Source organism: Enhydra lutris, unplaced genomic scaffold, assembly GCF_002288905.1.
Source record: "Enhydra lutris kenyoni isolate GAN:26980312 unplaced genomic scaffold, ASM228890v2 scaffoldscaffold28, whole genome shotgun sequence".
Lineage (NCBI taxonomy): Eukaryota > Metazoa > Chordata > Mammalia > Carnivora > Mustelidae > Enhydra > Enhydra lutris.
This window is the reverse complement of record NW_019154112.1, coordinates 2404392-2426100: the sequence shown is the minus strand read 5'-3', so window position 1 is coordinate 2426100 and position 21709 is coordinate 2404392. Positions and strand designations below refer to the sequence as shown.

At 43.0% G+C, this 21709-nt stretch overlaps 1 protein-coding gene and 1 pseudogene across 1 annotated transcript in view; one reads left to right on the top strand and one right to left on the bottom strand.

Moving 5' to 3' along the window:
* The first annotated feature begins 1890 nt into the window (after window positions 1-1890).
* On the top strand, window positions 1891-5806 carry LOC111152441 (annotated as a pseudogene).
* A 13803-nt stretch (window positions 5807-19609) lies between these two features.
* The window catches only part of LOC111152440 (butyrophilin-like protein 1), a 74764-nt gene continuing 72664 nt past the window's right edge, over window positions 19610-21709 (bottom strand). Inside the window, 3 exon segments of the mRNA XM_022510940.1 lie at window positions 19610-19905; window positions 19908-20270; window positions 20659-20685. Coding sequence (XP_022366648.1) covers window positions 19610-19905; window positions 19908-20270; window positions 20659-20685 — 686 coding nt within the window.

Genomic DNA, 21709 nt, shown 5'->3' with positions numbered 1-21709 from the left:
CTCACTCCTGTGCCTCTGCGCTGGTGACAGTTGTGAGCCTGGACTCAAATCCAAATAAAACCCTCTGTGTTTGTATCAGTGTTGGCTCTTTGGTGGTCTCTCGGGCTTGAAACTTGAGGATAACATTTGGGGGCTCGTCCCAGATCTGAGAGACTCCCAGGACCCCGACCCGGAGGGTCCTGCACCGGCTGGTGATTGCACTCGTTTTTACCTGTTTGCACACATACTTTCTGGGAGCTCCAATCTGCATTTTTACCTGTAGGAATTCCAAGCTATATCTGGGTCAACATTGGCTTAAGCGGACGCGCTGGTGGGTGGTCGACCTGGGGTCTTGGGAATCGTATCTTGCCCCTGCCTGGAGGACGAAGTCCTCATCTGTGAGGAGATTTGGCTGCCATTGTGGTCGGACCACCCCTCAACTTACTTTCAGTTTTTTCTTCACAGCTGCGCAGGATTTTGTCTGTGTGAGTGTGTTCTTGTTAATTGTCATTGGTGTCTTTGTCTTGGTGTGGACTGAGGACTCAATGAGACAGACACAGACGACCCCTCTGTCTCTGATGGTTGACCACTTCCCAGACGTCAGGGAAAGAGCTCATAACCTGAGCATGGACATACAAAAGGGAAAGTTTTGAACTTTCTGCATGTCTGAATGGCCATACTTTAATGTTGGTTGGCCCCAGGAGGGAACTTTTCAACTGCCTATTGTTTTACAGGTTAAGGCTGTCATCTTCAGAGAAAAACCACATGGCCACCCTGACCAAGTGCCTTATATCCTGGTCTGGCAGAACATGATCGAGAACCTTTCCTCCCTCACAAAGCAGGACTTACATCCAAGATTCTAGCCCTGTGGAACCCAACTCCTAAGTCTGACAAGGAAGTGGAGTCCAAACCAAAGACTCCTCTTTACCCGGTCCTTCAGGACACTTTCACAGAGGACCTGATTCTTCCACCACCCTACCAGGTTTCCCCCTACCCATCTGCCCCTCCAATAGAAGCACCAGGGGCTGCCAAGGGAGTGCCACTCCCCCTCCCAGATGAGGGGCCTCCATGCATGGGCCAGCAGCAGGGACACATTGATGGACCCATCAGGCAGCCCAACCCCAAACCTGGGACCAGCCGATTCCACTGTCCTTCCCCTCCACACCATGGGACCCCCCGCCCCGATGAAATGGGGGGAAAGCTGATGTTATATTGGCCATTCTCTACTAGTGATTTATACAACTGGAGAATCCAACATGCAAAGTTCTCCGATAACCCAAAGGATCTTATTCATCTTTTGGATACTGTTCTTTTCACCCACCAGCCCACCTGGAATGACTGTCAGCAGCTCTTGCATGTTCTCTTTACCACTGAGGAAAGAGAAAGGATCCAGATGGAAGCCCAAAGGTCCATCCTGGGTGACGACAGACAGCCAACTCAGAACCCCAATCTCATAAATGCAGCTTTCCCCTTGTCTCGCCCCATTTTGGACTACAATTTGGCTGAAGATAAGGAGAGGTTCCGGGTCTACCGCCAGACTCTTATGGCAGGTCTCAAGGCTGAAGCACGCAAACCCACCAATCTGGCCAAGGTATATGATGTAAGACAGGGTAAAGAGGAGAGTCTGGCGGCATTCCTAGAAAGGATCATAGAGGTGTTCAGACAGTATACCCCTATGAATCCAGAAGCCCCAGAAACCAAAGCTTCCAATGTTATGGTTTTGTTAACCAAACTGCTCCGGACATTAAAAGGAAACTGCAGAGGATAGAAAGACTAGGAGAAAAGAGCCTAGAGGATCTTATAGTAGTGACAGAAAGAGTCTACAATAACAGAGAGAGCCTGGAGGAACAACAGGCTAAGATAAATGACTGACAGACCTGGAACCTGGCTAAGATCCTACTGGCCACAACCATGGATGACCCACATGAAAAACAGAGACGTCTCCAGAAGTTGGCTTCAGGAGCAGGTAAGGAGGATGGCCCCCGTCGAGAATGCCCCAAACTGAATAAAAACCAATGTGTGTATTGCAAGGAAGAAGGCTACTGGGTAAAGGATTGCCCCAACAAAAGACCAAAGGCCTCTGCTACTATCTTGGAGATTGAAGATTTAGATGACTAGGGGGGTCGGGGTTCGGCACCCCTCCCCGAGCCCAGGGTAACCCTTAAAAGTGGAGGGGCAACCAATTAAATTCCTAGTAGACACCAGGGCACAGCACTCTGTCTTGCTACAACCTCAAGGGAAATTGACAAATAAGGCCTCATGGGTACAGGGGGCCACAGGCACTAAACAATATTCATGGACTACCCAAAGAATGGTGGATCTCTGCATGGGCTGGGTATCCCACTCCTTCATGGTCATCCCTGAGTGCCCTTACCCCTTGTTAGGCCGGGACTTATTCACCAAGATGGGAGCCCAAATTAGTTTCCACCCTAAAGGGACAAAAATTCTGGATAAAGAAGGGCACCTGATCCAGGTGCTTGTCATGACCCTTGAGAACGAATATCATCTTCACCAAACGCCCCCAACACCAATGACTGACATTGACCACCGGTTGCAGGAGTTTCCCCAAGCGTGGGCAGAAGCTGGGGGAATGGGACTAGCCCAACGTTGGCCAGATATATACATTGAACTAAAGCCAGGGGAAGATCCAGTCAGGGTCTGACAATACCCCATGCCTCTCACAGCATGGACGGGGATCACCCCACACATCCGGTGACTGCTAGACTCGGGCATACTGCAACATTGTCAGTTGGCATGGAACACTCCCCTGCTGCCGGTGTGAAAGCCACACTCTAATGATTATAGATCGGTCCAGGACTTGAGGGAAGTTAACCGATGGGTGATGGACATACACCCTATGGTCCCAAACCCCTATAATCTCCTCTCCACCTTGCCCCCAGACAAGACTTGGTACACAGTGCTAGACCTAAAGGATGCCTTTTTCAGCTTGCCCTTGGCCCCAAAGAGCCAAGACCTCTTCGCTTTTGAATGGGCGGGCCCAGAGAAGGGCATCAATAACATTTGATATTGATGTTATCAATGATGTTGATCATTATTATCAATGATGATATCAATAATGTTGTTAAATGATGTTGATCAATGATGTTGATATCCAACTCACCTGGACTCGACTGTGCAAGGATTCAAGAATTCACCCACCATCTTTGACGAGGCACTGCATGAAGACTTAGGTGAGTTCTGTGCCAAGCACCCTAATCTGACTCTATTACAATATGTAGATAATATCCTGTTGGCAGCAGAGGACCAGGAAACATGCCTACAAGGCACCAAGGATTTGCTCCAAGCGATAGCAACTCTGGGATACTGGGCTTCAGCTAAGAAGACCCAGATCTGCAGAACGGAGGTACAAATTGAAACATAGACAAAGATGGTTAACAGATGCACGGAAGGAGAGCATCATGAGGATCCCACAGCCTCGAAATGTTCACCAGGTGCGTGAATTCTTGGGGTTGGCTGGGTTCTACGATTGTGGATCTCTGGTTTCACTGACATAGCTAGGCCCCTCTACGAGGCCACAAAACAAAAACAGGACTTTGTATGGACTGAGGCCATGAAAAAATCCTTAAATGACCTTAAGCAAGCCTTGCTTTTGGCCCCAGCACTCAGGCTGCCTGATCTGACTAAGCTTTTCCACCTTTATGTGGATGAAAAGGAAGGGGTGGCAAAGGGAGTCCTAATTCAATACATAGGCCCCTGGAAGAGACCAGTGTTCTACCTCTCAAAGAAATTAGATGCCATGGCTGCTGGATGGCCTCCATGTAAAAATTATTGCTGCAGTGGCCACCATGGTTAAGGATGCAGATAAGCTGGCTATGGGGCAGGAACTATATGTCACTACCCCACGTGCCATTGAAGGGGTACTCAAACAACCCCCGGACTGATGGATCATCAATGCCCACTTGATCCATTACCAGGGCTTGCTTTTGAACCCTACCAGAATTTTGTTCCAAGCACCAACAGCCCTAAACCCAGCGACACTGCTCCCTAACCCTGACTGGGAACCCCCCTTACATGACTGCCAAGAAATCCTGACTCAGGTGCACGGAGTCAGAGCCGATCTCCAGGACCAACCACTGCCGAATGCAGATGACACCTGGTATACACACGACAGCAGCTTTGTCCGGGAAGGAATCAGGTATGCGGGGGCAGCTGTGACCACAGAGACAGAGACTGGGCAGAACCATTGGCGGCTGGGACATCTGCCCAACATGCAGAACTGATTGCACTAACCAAGGCACTAACAATGGGAGCAGGCAAGTGGATAAACATCTATATTGATAGCAGGTACGCCTTTGCCACAGCCCACATCCACGGAGCCATTTATAGAGAAAGAGGGCTCTTAACAGCAGAAGGAAAGAATATTAAAAACAAGGTAGAAATCCTTGAGTTCCTAAGGGCCCTCTGGCTGCCTAACGCACTGGCCATTATCCATTGTCCGGGATACCAAAAAGCAGACACACCAGTGGCCAGGGGAAACCAGCTAGCCAACCTAAAGGCAAAGGGGCAGCTCTTTTGGTGGCCCATGTCTTAGTGACCACACTGCCTGATCCCGGGGCACCGAACTTGCCAGGCAGCCCCAACTACACTGACTCAGACTTACAATGGATTGGGTGTCTGCCCCTTACATAGCTGGTGGAGAGCTGCAGATTGCAGCATAATCCTACCAGAGGAACTGGGACAGCAAGTCCTATCCAAAATGCATAAGAGTACCCACATGGGAACAAAAAAAATGGAAGACTTGGTGCGACATGCAAAGATCACCATCAAAGACTCCCGATCAAAGATCGAACAGATTGTGGCAAGCTGCCATGCATGTAAGTTAACTAATGCCACTCCCCATGGATCTAACCCAGACACCCAGCTCCTGGAGGACCGCCCAGGAGCCTACTGGGAATTGGACTTCACTGAGGTAAAACCTGGAAAATACGGATACAGGTATATGCTAGAGTTTGTAGATACTTTTTCAGTATGGACAGAGGCATTTCCCACCAAACATGAAACAGCACAGACCGTGACCAAGAAACTACTGGAAGACATCTTTCTGAGGTATGGTTTTCCCATTAAGATTGGATCAGACAACAGACCAGGATTTGTCTCTAAGGTAACACAGGGACTGGCACTAGTACTTGGGGCAGATTGGAAATTACATTGTGCATACAGGCCCCAAAGCTCAGGACAGGTAGAGAGGATGAACAGAACATTAAAGGAGACCCTAACTAAATTATCCCTGGATACTGGTGGGGACTGGATGACTCTCCTCCCCTTCATCCTATATAGGGTATGAAACTCCCCACATAAGATGGGACTTACTCCCTATGAGATCATGTTTGGTATTCCTCCACCTATTATTCCCAATTTAAAACCTGAGGTGCTTGCTGAGTTTGATGATCACCAACTCCTTTTCTCCCTCTAAATGTTACAACGAACCCATGAACAGGTGTGGCCTAAGCTGAGGGCCCTCTACGAGACTGGGCCACCCCCAGACCCCCATCGATATCAGCTGGGTGACTGGGTGTACGTCCGGAGACACCAACACCAGACACTTCAACCACGTTGGAAGGGACCCTACATCGTGGTCCTGACCACTCCCACAGCTCTCAAGGTTGACGGGATTATTCCCTGGGTCCACTACACCCACGTCCAGCCAGCTGACCCACACGCCATTCTCAAGGACTTTGTTCCAGAATGGAAAAGCCAACCAAACAAACAAGGACAATCCCCTAAAGCTAAGACTGTGCCATTCTCACTTACCTCACTAATCTTGCTTATACTAGGTCCTCTTCATGCCAGAACCAACCCCTACTGACCACTTAACCTAACCTGGCAGGTGATAGATGTTTCTAGAGGAGAAATTGTATATTCCCTCTCAAAAACTGCCCCACTACAAGCTTGGTTTCCTGACTTGACCTTTGACTTGTTACAGATACTCCATGTGGAGGACACATGTGGCCATTGCCCGGTCCAACCATGGTTTTTGCAGAAACAGTATTTCTATGTTTGCCCAGGATAACTTAAAGGAAGCCAGGCAAGACAGTGTGGGGTCCCCTCCTACTTTTACTGTGCCAGCTGGAGCTGTGTCTCCAATGGCGAAATTTGGTGGATGGCCCCCTACAAAGATGATTTAATTACCTTTAAAAGAAACCACACCCTACAAAAAATTCAAACCTACACATCACAGGTAAAAGACAACCCTGACTCTAAAACCTATAATCCGATCACCCTAAAATTCACTGAGGCCGTCAAACTAGATACAAAATGGCACATGGGACTACCTGGGGTCTTAGAAACTATTTGACTTCCAGAGATGGCTCAAGATGAGAAAAAATCGACCCTGGAACCCTGTTTACTGCGAGACTCCTGGCCAGGGAAACTAACCCAATTGCCTTAGGTCCAAACCCTGTGCTAGCACCTCCTCCGCCCAAACCTCAGATAACTCCTATCTCCCCTCCCCTGTACCTACCATGCCATCTGCATCCAATAACACCCTTGATGCAGACACAATCACTCCCATCCCAACCTCATTCCCACAAGATCTTCCCTTCCTCAGCCCCTCTCAGCATCCACTTTGGGACCTGATGTTCCAAGCTTACAGGTTCCTCAGTGCAACCAAGCCCAATCTTAGCTGATCTTGCTTGCTATGCTATGACATCCAGCCTCCCTTCTATGAGGGAATCATGGTGTTGGGTCAGTATAACACAATCTCCGACCCTAACGCATGTAGATGGCATCAAAAGACTCAGGGCTCACTTTACAATCAGTGTCAGGTCAGGGACTCTGTATAGGCAACCCCTCACCCCAATACCAGTCCCTATGTAATGATACAAGATCTATATCTAGCCTAGACTACCACCTACCTCCTCAAGATGATTGGTAGGCATGTTCTGCAGGCCTAACCCCCTGCTTTCATGGTCAGGTTCTAAATAAGACAAAGGGTTTCTGTTTGCTAGTTCAGCTACTTCCTAAAATTATCTACCACTCAGATGAACAGGTACTTAAATGGTTCAATGCAGTTACCCACAGACGAGATAAAAGAGAGCCCATCTCAGCTATCACCATCGCCACACTGTTGGGAATTGGGTTAGCAGGAGTGGGGGCAGGTATTGCTTCACTTACTGTACAGAATTCCCACTATAACAGTCTCAGAGCAGCAATCAATCTAGACATAGAATGGATAAAAACCTCTATTTCCCACCTCCAATATTCCCTAACATCTTTGTCTGAGGTTGTCCTTCAAAACAAAAGGGGAATAGACCTAGTCTTCTTACAACAAGGGGGGTTATGTGCTGCCTTAAATGAGGAATGTTGCTTCTTCACTGACCACTCGGGAATAGTCCGAGAATCGATGGCAAAAGTCAGAGAAGTTTTGGCTAAACGCAAATGGGAATGGGGACAGCAGCAAGAATTAGCAGAATTAGGGAAATAAATGACACCATGAAATGTACCAACATCAGAATTATTGGGATCCATGAGGGGAGGAGAAAGAAGGAAGATTAGAAGATACAGCTGAACAAATTCTCCATGAAAATTTTCCCAATCTGGCGAGTGGAAACAGCATTTGTGTCCTAGAGGCAGAAAGGCATCCCCACAAGATCGTAGAATCTAGAAAGACCTCGAGACAACTGATAGTGGAAATGATGAATCATAATTGTAGACCAGAGCTCTTGAAAGCAGCTAGGGCAAAGAAGTTCCTTACATACAGAGGAAAGCCCATCAGAATAACATCAGACCTGTCCACAGAAACCTGGCAAGCCAGAAAGGGCTGGCAAGACATATGCAGGGCACTAAATGAGAAGAACATGCAGCCAAGAATACTTTATCCAGCAAGACTGATATTCAAAATGGATGGAGAAATGAAGAGCTTCCAAGACCGGCAAAGTTTAAAAGAGTATGTGACCACCAAGCTGACACTGCAAGAAATATTAAGCGTGGTTCTATAAAAGAAGAAAAATCCTAAGAATATCATTGAACAGAAATATATGGGGACAATCTATAGAAACCAAGACTTCACAGGTAACACGATGTCAATAAAAATGTATTTCTCAATAATCAATCTTAATGTGAATGACCTAAATGTGCCCATAAAACAACATAGGGTGGCAGATTGGACAAAATGACAGGAACCATCCATATATTGTCTACAAGAGGCCCATTTTGAACCTAAGGATACATCCAGACTGAAAGTGAAGGGATGGAGAAGCATCTTTCATGCCAGTGGGCCTCAAAAGAAGGCTGGGATAGTAATTCTTATATCAGATAAATTAGATTTTAAACTAAAGACTGTAGTCAGAGATACCATAATTCTTTTTTTTTTAAGATTTTATTTATTTGACAGAGAGGGAGATCACAAGTAGGCAGAGAGGCAGGCAGAGAGAGAGAGAGAGGAGGAGGAAGCAGGCTCCCCACTGAGCAGAGAGCTCGATGTGGGGCTCGATCCCAGGACCCTGAGATCATCACCTGAGCCAAAGGCAAAGGCTTAACCCACTGAGACACTCAGGTGCCCCAGGACACTACATAATTCTTAAAGGGACTATCCACCAAGAAGATATAACAATTTTAAATATTTATGCCCCAATATGGGAGCAGCCAAATACATAAGACAACTGTTAATCAAGATAAAGAGTCATATTGATATGAATACATTAATAGTAGGAGATCTTAAGATGCCACTCTCAGTAATAGACAGATCATCCAAGCAGAAAATCAATAAAGAAACAAGAGCATTGAATGACACACTGGACCATATGGACCTCATAGATATATAAAGAACATTTCACCCTAAAACAGCAGAATACTCATTCTTCTCAAGTGCACAAGGAACCTTCTCCAGGATAGACCACAGACTGGGTCACAAATCAGAGCTCAACTGATACCAAAAGAATGAGATTATTCCCTGCATATTCTCAGATCAAATTGTTTTGAAACTGGAGCTCAACCACAAGGAAAAGTTTGGAAGGAATTCAAACACCTGGAAGCTAAAGACCACCTTGCTTAAGAATGCTTGGATCAACCAGGAAATCAAAGAAGACCTTAAACAATTCATGGAAACCAATGAGAATGAAGACACTTTGGTTCAAAACCTGTGGGATACACCAAAGGTGGTCCTAAGGGGGAAATACATAGCCATCCAAGCCTCCTTCAAAAAAACTGAAATATCCAGAATACACCAGCTGTCTTTACACCTTAAAGAACTAGAGAATCAACAACAAATTAAGCCAACCCCACACACAAGAAGGGAAATAATCAAGATTAGAGTAGAGATCAATGAGATAGAAACTAGAGATACAGTAGAATGCATCAATGAAACTAGAAGCTGGTTTTCTGAAAGAATAAGATCGATAAACCATTAGCCAAACTAATCCAAAAGAAAAGAGAGAAGTCCCAAATTAATAAAATTATGAGTGAAAAAGGAGAGATCACAACTAACACCAAGGAAATAGAAACAATCATCAGAAATTATTATCAACAGTTATATGCCAATAAGTTAAGCAACCTAGATGAAATGGATGCATTCCTGGAAAACTATAAACTTCCAAAATTGAACCAGGAAGAAATTGACAACCTGTATAGAACAATATCTAGTAACAAGATTGAAGCAGTGATCAAAAACCTCCCAAAAAACAAGAGCCCAGGACCTGACAGATTCCATGCGGAATTCTACCAAACTTTCAAAGAAGAAATAATGCCTATTCTCCTGAAGCTGTTTAAAAAAATTGAAGCAGAAGGAAAACTTCCAGACACTTTTTATGAAACCAGCATTACCCTGATCCCCAAACCAGGCAAAGACCCCACTAAAAAGGAGAATATCAGACCAATATCCCTGATGAATATGGATGCTAAGATTATCAACAACATTCTAGCAAATAGGATCCAATAGCATATTAAAAAGATTATCCACCATGACCAGGTGCGATTCATCCCCGAGTTTCAAGGATGATTCAACATTCGCAAATCAATCAATGTAATAGAACAAATCAATAAGAGAAGAGAGAAGAACCACGTGGTCCTCTCAATTGATGCAGAAAAAGCATTTGACGAGATACAGCATCCCTTTCTGATTAAAATGATTCCAAGTATAAGGATAGAGGGAACATTCTTTAACTTCATAAACGCTATCTATGAAAAACACACAGCGAGTATCATCCTCAATGGGGAAAAGCTTACAGCCTTCCCATTGAGGTCAGGAACACAACAAGGATGCCCACTCTCACCACTCTTGTTCAACATAGTATTAGAAGTCCTAGCAACAGCAATCAGACAATAAAGAGAAATAAAAGGTATCCAGATTGGCAATGAAGAAGTCAAACTCTCTCTCTTCACAGATGCCATGATACTTTATATGGAAACCCCAAAAGACTCCACCCCCAAACTACTAGAACTCGTACGGAAATTCAGTAATGTGGCAGGATACAAAGTCAATGTACAGAAATCAGTTCCTTTCTTATACACTAACCATGAAAACACAGAAAGGGAAATTAGAGAATTGATTCCACTTACTATAGCACCAAGAACCATAAGATACCTGGGAATAAACCTAGTCAAAGAGGTACAGAAAGTTTTTTAATGAGACTTGATTGGATTTGCATTTTCAACAACAACAAAAATCACTTTTGCTGCAAGATGACAGTCTGAAGAAGGGTCAAGGTGACACAAGAAGACCCAATTCAGGGGCACCTGGGTGGCTCCATGGGTTAAAGCCTCTGCCTTTGGCTCATGTCATGATCTCAGGGTCCTGGGTTCAAGTCCTGCATTGGGCTCTCTGCTCAGCAGGGAGCCTGCCTCCCCCTCTCCCTCTGCCACCTCTCTGTGTACTTGTGATCTCTGTCAAATAAGTAAATAAAATCTTTAAAAAAAAAAAAAAAAGAAGACCCAATTCAGATGTTACTATGAGCACCTATATGAAAGATGAAGGTATCTTGGTGGTGGCAGTGGAGATAGAAATGGATAGATTTGAGAGAGGGTTCTATTTTGTACATATTGATTTTAATGTGCCTGCCTTTGTAGTATGCGAGAGGAAATATCAACTTGACTATTGGATCAAGAAGTAAGACTCTCAGAGAGATCTGAGCCGAAGATATAAATTTCAGTCATCTGTGGTGCTGTCAACTGAAGCCATTTCTGAGATCAGCCATGGAAACGAAAGGAATAAGAAGAGGAGGCATCCTAATTCAAACTTGATATGTGGCCACCAAGACAACTGTTGACAAAGATTTCCTGAGACATTTTTGTGCAAAAAGCTGCTATTATTATAGCATGGGGAGAGGATCCACGGGCAAAAAGAACTGGCCTGTCACGGAGAGGTGAAACTGATTAGCTATTTCTTAATTGGGGGTAAAGATAAGGGAACTCTCTAAAGACTTTTCTGTATGTTAAGAGGACGTATGGGATCCTGAGGTCTGGCTATTGTCAAGATAAGGTCACTTTAAGTCTAGCAAAACATCAACATTAAATCAGCCATGAATTCCTTAAGGAATGTCACATTCTGCTTGTCTCAGGTATGTATCAATGGACTGCAAGCTGTAAGGAAATATAATTTTATCTACATTTCTCTTGCTTTGTTCTCCTCATCATTTTCTCCCTTGAACAATTTGACCCTTAATTCTTTACGGTTGCTTAGGCTAGAAGGTTTTATCTTCTGTAACTTCTTCTTGCTGAACAGGGGTGTAGAGAGGTCCCTACCTATGGGCCAATATTGGTCAGTGGGAATTTATATACGGGAGTATGAAAGGCAGAGGCATTTGAATGAATCCAAGGTAGATGACATATATGAATCTCTTTCAGTAGAAAGGAACATCTATCAGCTAGAAGTTATGGCAGTGAAAGAATCTTAGCACTGAGCAGACACAAGAAAAGACAACAAAATAAGGTTAATATTATTATGAATAAAAGAAGCACATGAAAATGACCTTTGATAGTTGACCAAAATTCTCCTCCATTCCAGGAGTTCAACCAATCATTAAAGGAAAGGGAGGGATCATGTAAAGGATCTATCTGAGTACTCATATCTTTTAGAAATCCTGTTACATTTGTGATACATGTGATAATTTGGAAAATATACACTACATTCTGTTTTATAATGGTACATGTACCAGCCTGTGCAGCTGTCAAAATACCCAAGGCCATTCAATGTTATAAAAGTGCTTTGCACATCTGTGTAACTTCAGTGTTTAATAATGTAATCACATTTTGAGTATCATTTAACACTTTAATTGTGTAGCAAGTGCTGCTACCCATCATGTAGATTCTGTTTTGTTTAGCAAGCAATCAGGTAATTAATATGGAAACAAAAGAAAAATATAGATTAATTCTTGGAGCAAATGACACACCCAGTGTCTGAATCTTGAGTGCTGCCAGTGAGAAGATTCTTCAGATGTCAGCCTTGAAGCATCCTCAGATGGAGTGGGAACAGACAGCAGGAATCAAATGGGTTTCTCTGGCTTATAATTCAAATGTCTCTATTGATCCTTTTGAATGGCTGGTAGAGTAATAGGCACAGAGGATTGTCTAGACGTGGGTTTTGTGGCAATTTCTCTGAAGCTGACCTCAAGTTGCCCAGCATCAGTTTTGTGGAATTTAGGGAAAAGGGAAATTTTAATTTTTAATGACGTTAAGAGAATGAAAGAAGACTGGAAACCTTAATTTGGAGACCTATAGACAGATATTTGAGGAAACCAGAAAAATTCAGGATCTAATCTACTTTATAATAAAGATTATTAAAATCTAGTATTTATAGAGATGCAATATTGAAATATTTTTTCTCTATAATCACCCTCTTTACTAAAGATAACAAAATCAATATTAATGCATTTGATAAACAAGTCCAATTTTAACAAACTTGGCTTAATTATTTACATAAGCTAAGCAAGAGTAGTTATTGGTCATATAAACCTTTTAAAATCTGCTTTGCTATCCTAGAGGAGAACAGAGGCAGTAACCTCTTTGACATCAGCCACAGCAAATTCTTTCAAGATATATCTTCAAAGGCAAAGGAAACAAAAGCAAAATTGAGGCTTTGGGACTTCATCAAGATCAAAATCTTCTGCACAGCAAAGGAAACAGTCAACAAAACAAAGAGGCAACCCACAAAATGGGAGAAGATATTCGCAAATGACACTCCAGACAAAGGGCTGATATCCAAGATCTATAAAAAAAACTCCTCAAACTCAACAAACAAAACACAGATAATCATGTCAAAAAAAAATGGGGAGAAGAATGAACACACACTTCTCCGAAGAAGACTACAAATGGCTAACAGACACATGAAAAAATGTTCATCATCACTAGCCATAGGGAGATTCAAATCAAAACCACATTGAAATACCACCTTACATCAGTTAGAACGGACAAAATTAACAAGATAGGAAACAACAAGTGTTGGAGAGGATGTGGAGAAAGGGGAACGCTCTGACATTGTTGGTGGGAATGCAAGTTGGTGCAGCCACTTTGGAGAACAGTGTGGAGATTCCTTAAGAAATTAAAAATAGAGCTTCCCTATGATCCTGCAATTACACTACTAGGTATTTACCCCAAAGATACAGATGTAGTGAAAAGAAGGGTCATCTGTACCCCAATGTTCATAGCAGCAATGGCCATGGTCGCCAAACCGTGGAAAGAATCAACATGCCCTTCAACGGAGGAATGGATAAGGAAGATGTTGTTCATATACACTATGGAGTATTATGCCTCCATCAGAAAGGATGAATACCCAACCTTTGTATCAACATGGATGGGACTGGAAGAGATTATGCTGAGTGAAATAAGCCAAACAGAGAGAGTCATTTATCATATGGTTTCACTTATTTGTGAAGCATAAGGAATAACATGGAGGACATTAGGAGAAGGAAAAGAAAGGTGAGTTGGGGGAAATCAGAGGGGTATATAAACCAGGAGAGACTGTGGACTCTGAGAAACAAACTGAGGGTTTTGGAGGGGAGGGGGATGGGGGTTAGGTGATCCTGGTGGTGGGTATTAAGGAGGGCACGTATTGCATGGAGCACTAGGTATGGTGCATAAACAATGAATATTGGAACACTGAAAAAATAAAATTAAATTTAAAAAATATCCAAAAAATGATAAAAAAATAATAAAAGTAAAATCTGCTTTGCTGGAAGTATTTATGGGGAATCTCTAGATTGAACTTTTAATTGCTTTTCAAGACCAAAAGCCAAGCCAAACACATGCTTGCAATACCTGTAGATTTGGAAGAATTCCTCTTCCTGAGGTCACCCAAAATATCCTGAGGTTACTGCACGGGCCAGGAAATGACATTATTTACTCATCCTGTAAGCTACCAAGAACTCTGTAAGCAAGTTATCAGGTCAACATTTCCAAGGGGTTCTATTGGCTTCATAAAGTCAACCTCATTACCTTAAAATGGTGATATCTGAGTTTATGCATGTCTCTCTCAAGTATGACTGGAAGTCAAAGCCTTGGTAAAATAACCAATGTTTCCTGTTACAGGGAGAACAGATTCTTATTGAACTTATGCAAATAAAGAATTGCCATGAAATAAAGAATATTCACTGAGAGTTTCTGAATTTGGGGGGTTTAGGTATAGAGACAAATTAAATGCTTTATTTGTTCACAAATGAATATTTTATCATATTCCTGTATAATCATGGATATCTTAAGGGAAAGTTTCCTGGGGCTCCTGGGTAGCTCAATCAGATAAGCTTCTGCCTTCAGCTCAGGTCATGATCCTGGAGTCCTGGAATTGTGCTCCATGTTGGGCTTCTGGCTCAGTGGAGAGTCTGCATCTTCCTCTCCCTCTGCCCCTTCACTCCACTCATGTGCTCATTCTCTCACTCTCAAATAAAGAAAGTTTCCTTACTCTGGTTGAACAAACATTAGAGAACCCAAAATATTTCAAACAAGCATCACAAAAACTATAATCATCTTCCTCAATTCATTTAGTCGATGTTACTGTAATTGAACCAACATGAATTTACTCCTTGATGAGTCAGAAACTGTACCAGGTTGAGTTTTCTCACAAAGAAAACTTTTATTTGTAGAAAATAAGGAGATCACAGGGAATGGCTTCCAAAGCCATGACTACATCAGAGAGGTCCAAATGCGTTCCTTTTGTTTAAGATTAGGATGAATATTTAGATAGGGAAGCATTGTCATCCTATGTATAGGCAGGCATAAAGTCACACATGCTCCTTAAGGAAACCTGCCCATACATACATTATATGTTATGTAAATGAGGCTGAGGCCTTGCCTTGGGTAGATATTTTAGTATAATAAAGAGGTAAAGGTTATTGTAGGTCATTCCAAAGTTCACTCCATGGTCCATCTGCATAGGATGAGTCATATTTAGCTCAAAAAGTCTAGGTGATCTGGGCCCATGAGAGGTCTTGTCAGGGCAGGCTTGTCAGGAGAGTCACCATTACCTGAAGGTGGTTTCAGGTTTCATTTGAGTTAATGGAAAAACTGGAAAGAAGAGCTTAGGGAAAAATGTAAAAAAAGGTCAGTGAGTATGAGCAAATGGGTAGCAAAGGCCAGGTCGGAGGGTCTAAGTGGTGACATTACTTATTCTTCAGTTTGAATGCAGCTTTTTCCTTCCAGAAATTCTTACCAATTTTAGTTTTATGGTTTTAAAGATATCAAAACATCATTTAAAAAATATATTATTTATTTGAGAGAGCAAGAGTGAGAGAGAACACAAACAGGGAGGGCAGAAGAGGGAGAGGGATAAGCAGACTCCCCACTGAGCAAGAAGCCCAATGCAATGTGACTCAGGGCTCAATCCCAGGACCCTGGGATCATGATCTGAGCTGAAAGGCAAAGCTTAACCAACTGAGCCACCCAAGCACCCCAAAACATCATATGTTTGTTAAAAGTCCTCTTCAGGAATCTCCTTGAGGACAAAATATGTTCTGCAAGAACATCAGAATGATAACTATAAAAGGATAAACTTAAAAATGAACATGTTTAAAGATCTGGTATGATAGTTCATTATAATATAGCTGATCAAAAAATTTGGTTATTGTTATGACACATGATACTTTAATAATTAGAATGTGAAGTGATGACCTTATACCAGAATATAATAAAACTTTTGGAATTTCATATAATTTCTAGAACTATTATAGCATTTACCCATACAACATAAGGCAAAGCTTACCATTATTTGTTTGACAATCCTTCCCAAATAACTTAACATACCATATAAGCAAGCCTAATTAGTCAAGAAGATTTCATTTATGACTCAAGCCTTTGAGAAGTTTGATAAAATCCTCAGGAAATTTTTGGGTGCCTGGATGGCTCAGTTGGTTAAGCATCTGCCTTTGGCTCAGGTCATGATCCCAAGGCCCTGGGATCAACCTCAACATCAGGCTCTCTGCTCAGTGGGGAATCTGCTTCTCCTTCTCCTTCTACCTGGTTGTGTGCTCTCTCTCTGTCAAAGAAATAAATGGGGGAGGAGTCAAGATGGCAGAGAAGTAGCAGGCTGAGATGACATCAGGTAGCAGGAGATCAGCTATGTAGCTTATCAAACCATTCTGAACACCTACAAATCCAAAAGGAGATCAAAGAGAATTAGAGCAGCAATTCTAGAAACAGAAAAGCGACCGCTTTCTGAAAGGTAGGACCAGTGGAGAAATGAATCCAAACCGATGGGAAGATAGACTGCGGTGGGTGGGGCTGGCTCCCTGCAAGTGGCAGAGCAACGGAGCACAAAATCAGAACTTTTAAAAGTCTGCTCCACTGAGGGACATCATTCCAGAGGCTAAGCCGGAGTGAAGCCCACGCAGGGACAGCATGGTCTCAGGTCCCGTGGGGTCACAGAAGGATCAAGGGTGTCTGAGTGTTGCAGAGCTCACAGGTATTAGAGCGGGGAAGCTGGCTATAGAGACGGAGTTGAGGAGTAAGCTCTCAACTCAGGGTACCTTAAATTGTGATCCATGGCACAGGCCACTTCTCTGTGAGCAGGGACCCCACAAGATCCAGGGAGACCACCCTGGAAGAGCGCAGGGATCTGCAGGGTTTGGAGACTCCAGGCAGGGCTGTTTCCCAGAGACAGAGATGCTTGGTCACATGCTGGATGAGCTCGGAGTGCAGCTGGAGGCCAGGGAGATGGGAGTGATTGAGCGCTTTTCTCTGAGGGCACACTGAGGAGTGGGGCCCTGAGCTCTTGGATCCTCTGGGCCAGAGATTGGGAGTCCTTCATTTTCATTCCTGTCCTCTGGAACTCTATGGAAAGCATGCAGGGAACAAAAGTTCCCAAAAGCGAACCTGAGCAGATTACTTAGCCTGGCCCCTGGTAAGGGTGGGACAATTCCGCCTCAGGCAAAGACACTTGAGAATCACTACAACAGGGTCTTCCCAGAGAAGATAAACAAGAAATCCAGCCAAGACCAAGTTCACTTACCAAGGAAAACAAAGGAATTCCAGGGGAGGAGAAAGCAAAGTATGGAACTCATGGCTTTCTCCCCATGATTCTTTAGACTTGCAAAGTTAATTATTTTTTTTAATTTTTTTCTTATGCTAATTTTTTAAACGTTTACTCTTTCCTCTTTTAATGTTTTTTAACTAGTTTATCTTAACAATACCTTACATAAAAATATTTTTTGAACCTTCATTATTATACTCATATTTTATCCTTGATTGTATCTAACTTTATTTTTTGTATACACATAGGGTTTTCTCTTCTAAAAAAAAAAAAATGGGATACAACTTCTTCTAGTAGATCAAAATATACCCTAAATCTAGCACAGGGCTTTGTTCTAGTCTCCAGCCTAGCAAATACTCTCCACTTTCTTATTCTTTATTCTCCCAATCAATATCTTATCAATTCCTTTTTTAGAAATTTTTTTTTTTAAATTTCGTCCTTATGGTCATATCCCATCCCTTCATCATGTTTACCCTTATATATATACCACACCTTCTTTTCTACCCAACAGTCAACAGGCATTTGGGCTCTTTCCATAGTTTGGCTAAATACCTAGTTGTGTAATAGCTAGATCTTGTGGTAGATCCATTTTTAGGTTTTTTGGAACTACCATACTTTTCTCCAGAGTGGCTGCACCATTTTTCATTCCCACCAACAATGAAAGAGGATTCCCCTTCCTGCGCATCATTGCCAATACCTATTGTCTCTTGTGTCATGAATTTCGGCCATTCTGAACTATCGGGGTGGTATCTAGTTGTGGTTTTGATTTGTATTTCCTCATGTGAATGATGTTGAGCACCTTTTCTTGTGTCTGTTAGCCATCTGGATGTCTTTGAAAAAAGTGCCTATTCGTGTCTTCTAACCATTTCTTAACTGGATTATTTAGTTCATATTTGTTGTGTTTAATATCTTCTTTACAGATTCTGGATAAAACCTGTTAGCAAGTTTATCATTTCCAAATAGCTTCTCCCATTCTGTTTTTTAGCTTTGTTGATGGTTTCCTTTGCTGTGACAAACTTTTTATCTGGGTGAAGTCCCAACAGCTCATTTTTGCTTTTGTACTCCTTGCCACTGGAGATGATCAAAGAGTCTTCTGCCTGTGTTCTCCTATAGAATTTTGATGGTTTCCTGTAGAGGCTCTGTTTTAAATATATCCATCAACAACTTGAATAAAATCATAAGGGTAAGAAGAGAGAGGAAGAAAATGATCATAAATACAAATAAACACATCTTATGACAAGAAAGAAAAAAATATACAGTCCTTACTACAGCCTTTTCATGGGTCACAGGCAGAAAATGATATCTGTGACTTCCTTCTTCCATTTATAATTCTGTGTCTTCTCATCTCTCCCAGAAGGATAGCAGATCAGAATTCTCTACCTGTGGAGTAAATACACCTTTGTGTGAGAAAGGCTGAGTCCTAAGTAGTCTGGCTTCCTTATACATGTGTAGTTGATACCTTTATCATTGGATTGGAAGTACTGAGAGGCAGTATATAGATCCTGGAACCGTGCTCATGATCAATGCTTTCTTCAGTTTACCTGGCATCTGAAAATTCTCTTCACCATGAACACTTTATTCTGGTAGCAGTTCTGTTCTTTCCAACTGGTGTTGACACAAAAGGGAAACCCAGATCCTCATCCTTCATTCCTTGATTTAACACAGCACCAGTTTTTCAAAGTAACAAAAATTTACTAAGATATGATAAGTGTCTCTCATCTATTTCAGAATAGGAAGTTTATACAATAAAATATTAGATTATCTGTTCTTAAAGTCATCACCCATCCATTTCTCCAGAAATTTTTGGATGGCCAATGTCTCTGGCCAGAGTGTAGATTTTCCAAAATAGAGCTGATAACCCACCTGTTGCCTCTGGGTTCATCTGCACAACTCAAGCTAGATAAAACAAACACCATGTAATTCTGCAGTCATTCAGCCTTCACCTCCTTTCATATAGAAACAATATAAAGACTCCATGAAATAATTTTTATTACCGAAACAAATATGACTTCCAATAGGAAAATTCAACGTACTCCAAATCAGCACAAACAACAGTTAACTTTTAACTTCTCATACATGAGCATAAGGTGTGAACTGACTATTCTCATAACCAGGAGAGCAAGACACCAGGTCACCCAGGACCTACCCAGAAGCTTTGACCCAGGGTGTCTGCAACTCCAGAAAGAGCCACCATGAGGAATCTGGGACAGTGTTGGGGTCCTACGGTAACATAACTTCAGGGCTGCAGGGGAGTAATGGAGATTCAGCCCCTGGAAGAGCACCATAAACATCAGAGCCTGACCTGAGCCCTTGCCCTGAGAGGCTCATAGGATCCTCCAAAGGAGAAGGAAGGGGCACAGGGGTATCTGCAGGCCCAGCCACCACAGAGCAGATGGTGAGGGACATGTCTCCTGACTTCAACATCCAGTATGGAAACAGAGTCCCAGAGGAGGAAGCTAGAGGGAAGAAGAATGTATGGGAGTCATCAGTCATATTGTAGAAGGAGACATCTCCTCCTCAACATCCAGGAAAACCCCCACTATGTGAGGAACTTGTCTACAGAATAGCAGAATCACAAAGTTGGAATATGCACAGTAATTTTGCAAATATACTCCCACAGCCCAGAACCCCCCTTCTGGGCACTCTTGGTACCAGTATGTCCTCTCTACATCTCTTCTACAGACACCCAGAGACCATTCACTTCTGTCTCCATTCCTGATATCCACCACCCAGACACAGCGCCCTGATGTGATGCCTTCATGACTTAAGATGCTACAGTGTTTTCCTGGGTCCTTAGTTGTATCCTTCCAGGTCACACAAGACTTTTCATTAGAAACAGCAAGGTTTGGATCTGCAGACCCTGGATCCAGAGTGACAGACACTGCAGAGACAATTGCCAATCATTTGAGGTCTCCCTTGCCCTATAACAAGGCACACATTAACCACCCCCACCACCAGACTACTAGATGTATGTGGGCAGGGTTAAGCGTCCTGAGATTAGAATCTTGTGATTCAAGTACACACCTCACCACAAGGAGAAGTAACTAAAGACTGATCCAGGAGGACAAGACTGGACTCCAAACTGAACGGTATCTCTTAACATCCAATATCATCCACACCCACCAACCCACCTATATGATTTTCACCACCCCATCTAAACCCACCACCACTGATGGGGCCAACATCTGTGTCACCACAGCAAGCTGAGGAGAGGTCAGCCACCCTGGAGCAGCAGTAGGAGGACCCAGAAAGAACTCAAAGTAAGTCACAAGTCAGGAACTTTTCCTTCCACCAATCTACAAAAGAACCACATGTTTCTTGTTAAGGCTTTGAGAAGTCTGAATACATTGGGGTCTATATCTAGTTTTCTGAAATACACTGATGCAAGAGTTACAGGGAAATATCTTTTGGAAACATTCCCTGATGCGTTTATTTCTTACATGTGCGCGCGCACACACACACACACACACACACACACACACAGCCATGATGCTACAGCCTTCCCATAAAAGTCAAGCCATAAAGCTTAACACACCTGAGAGGCTGTGTAACAACCTCAAAAGAAGAATTTATGCCCAGATTTCACTCAAATTATGTTTTCTCAATCCTTAGCCACATATCCATCATGAAAGCCAGGTTTCTTGAAACAAATGGGAGAGATCAAAATACAAGTACACAAGGCATACTTTAAAACACATACTTTAGGGCTCCTGGGTGGCTCAGTTGGTTAAGCAACTGCCTTCTGCTCAGGTCATGATCCTGGAGTCTGGGATCAAGTCCCACATCAGGCTCTGATTGCCAGAGAGTCTGTTTCTCCCACTGACCTCTCTCCTCTCATGCTCTCTGTCTCTCATTCTCTCTCTCTCTCTCAAATAAATAAATAAAATCTTAAAAAAACACACACACACATACTTTAAAACACTGGCACCTGCAACAGTCAGTTAAGCATCTGGCTCCTGATTTGAGTTCGGGTCATAATCTCAGAGTGGTTGGATCCAGCCCCTGATTAGGCTCCAGATTCAGCAAGGAATCTGCTTGAGATTTTCAACACTCCACCACTCCACCCACTCCAATGGCTAGAAAGAGGCAGGAAGAGCAGGGAGGAGAGGGAGAAGCAGTGTCCCCACTAAGCAGGGAGCCCAATGTGGGGCTTGATCGAAGGACCTGGGGTCATGACCTGAGCCAAAAGCAGCTTCTTAAGAAGCTGAGCCACGGAGGAGGAGTCAAGATGGCGGAGAAGTAGCAGGCTGAGACTACTTCAGGTAGCGGGAGATCAGCTAGATAGCTTATCTAAAGATTGCAAACACCTACAAATCCAAC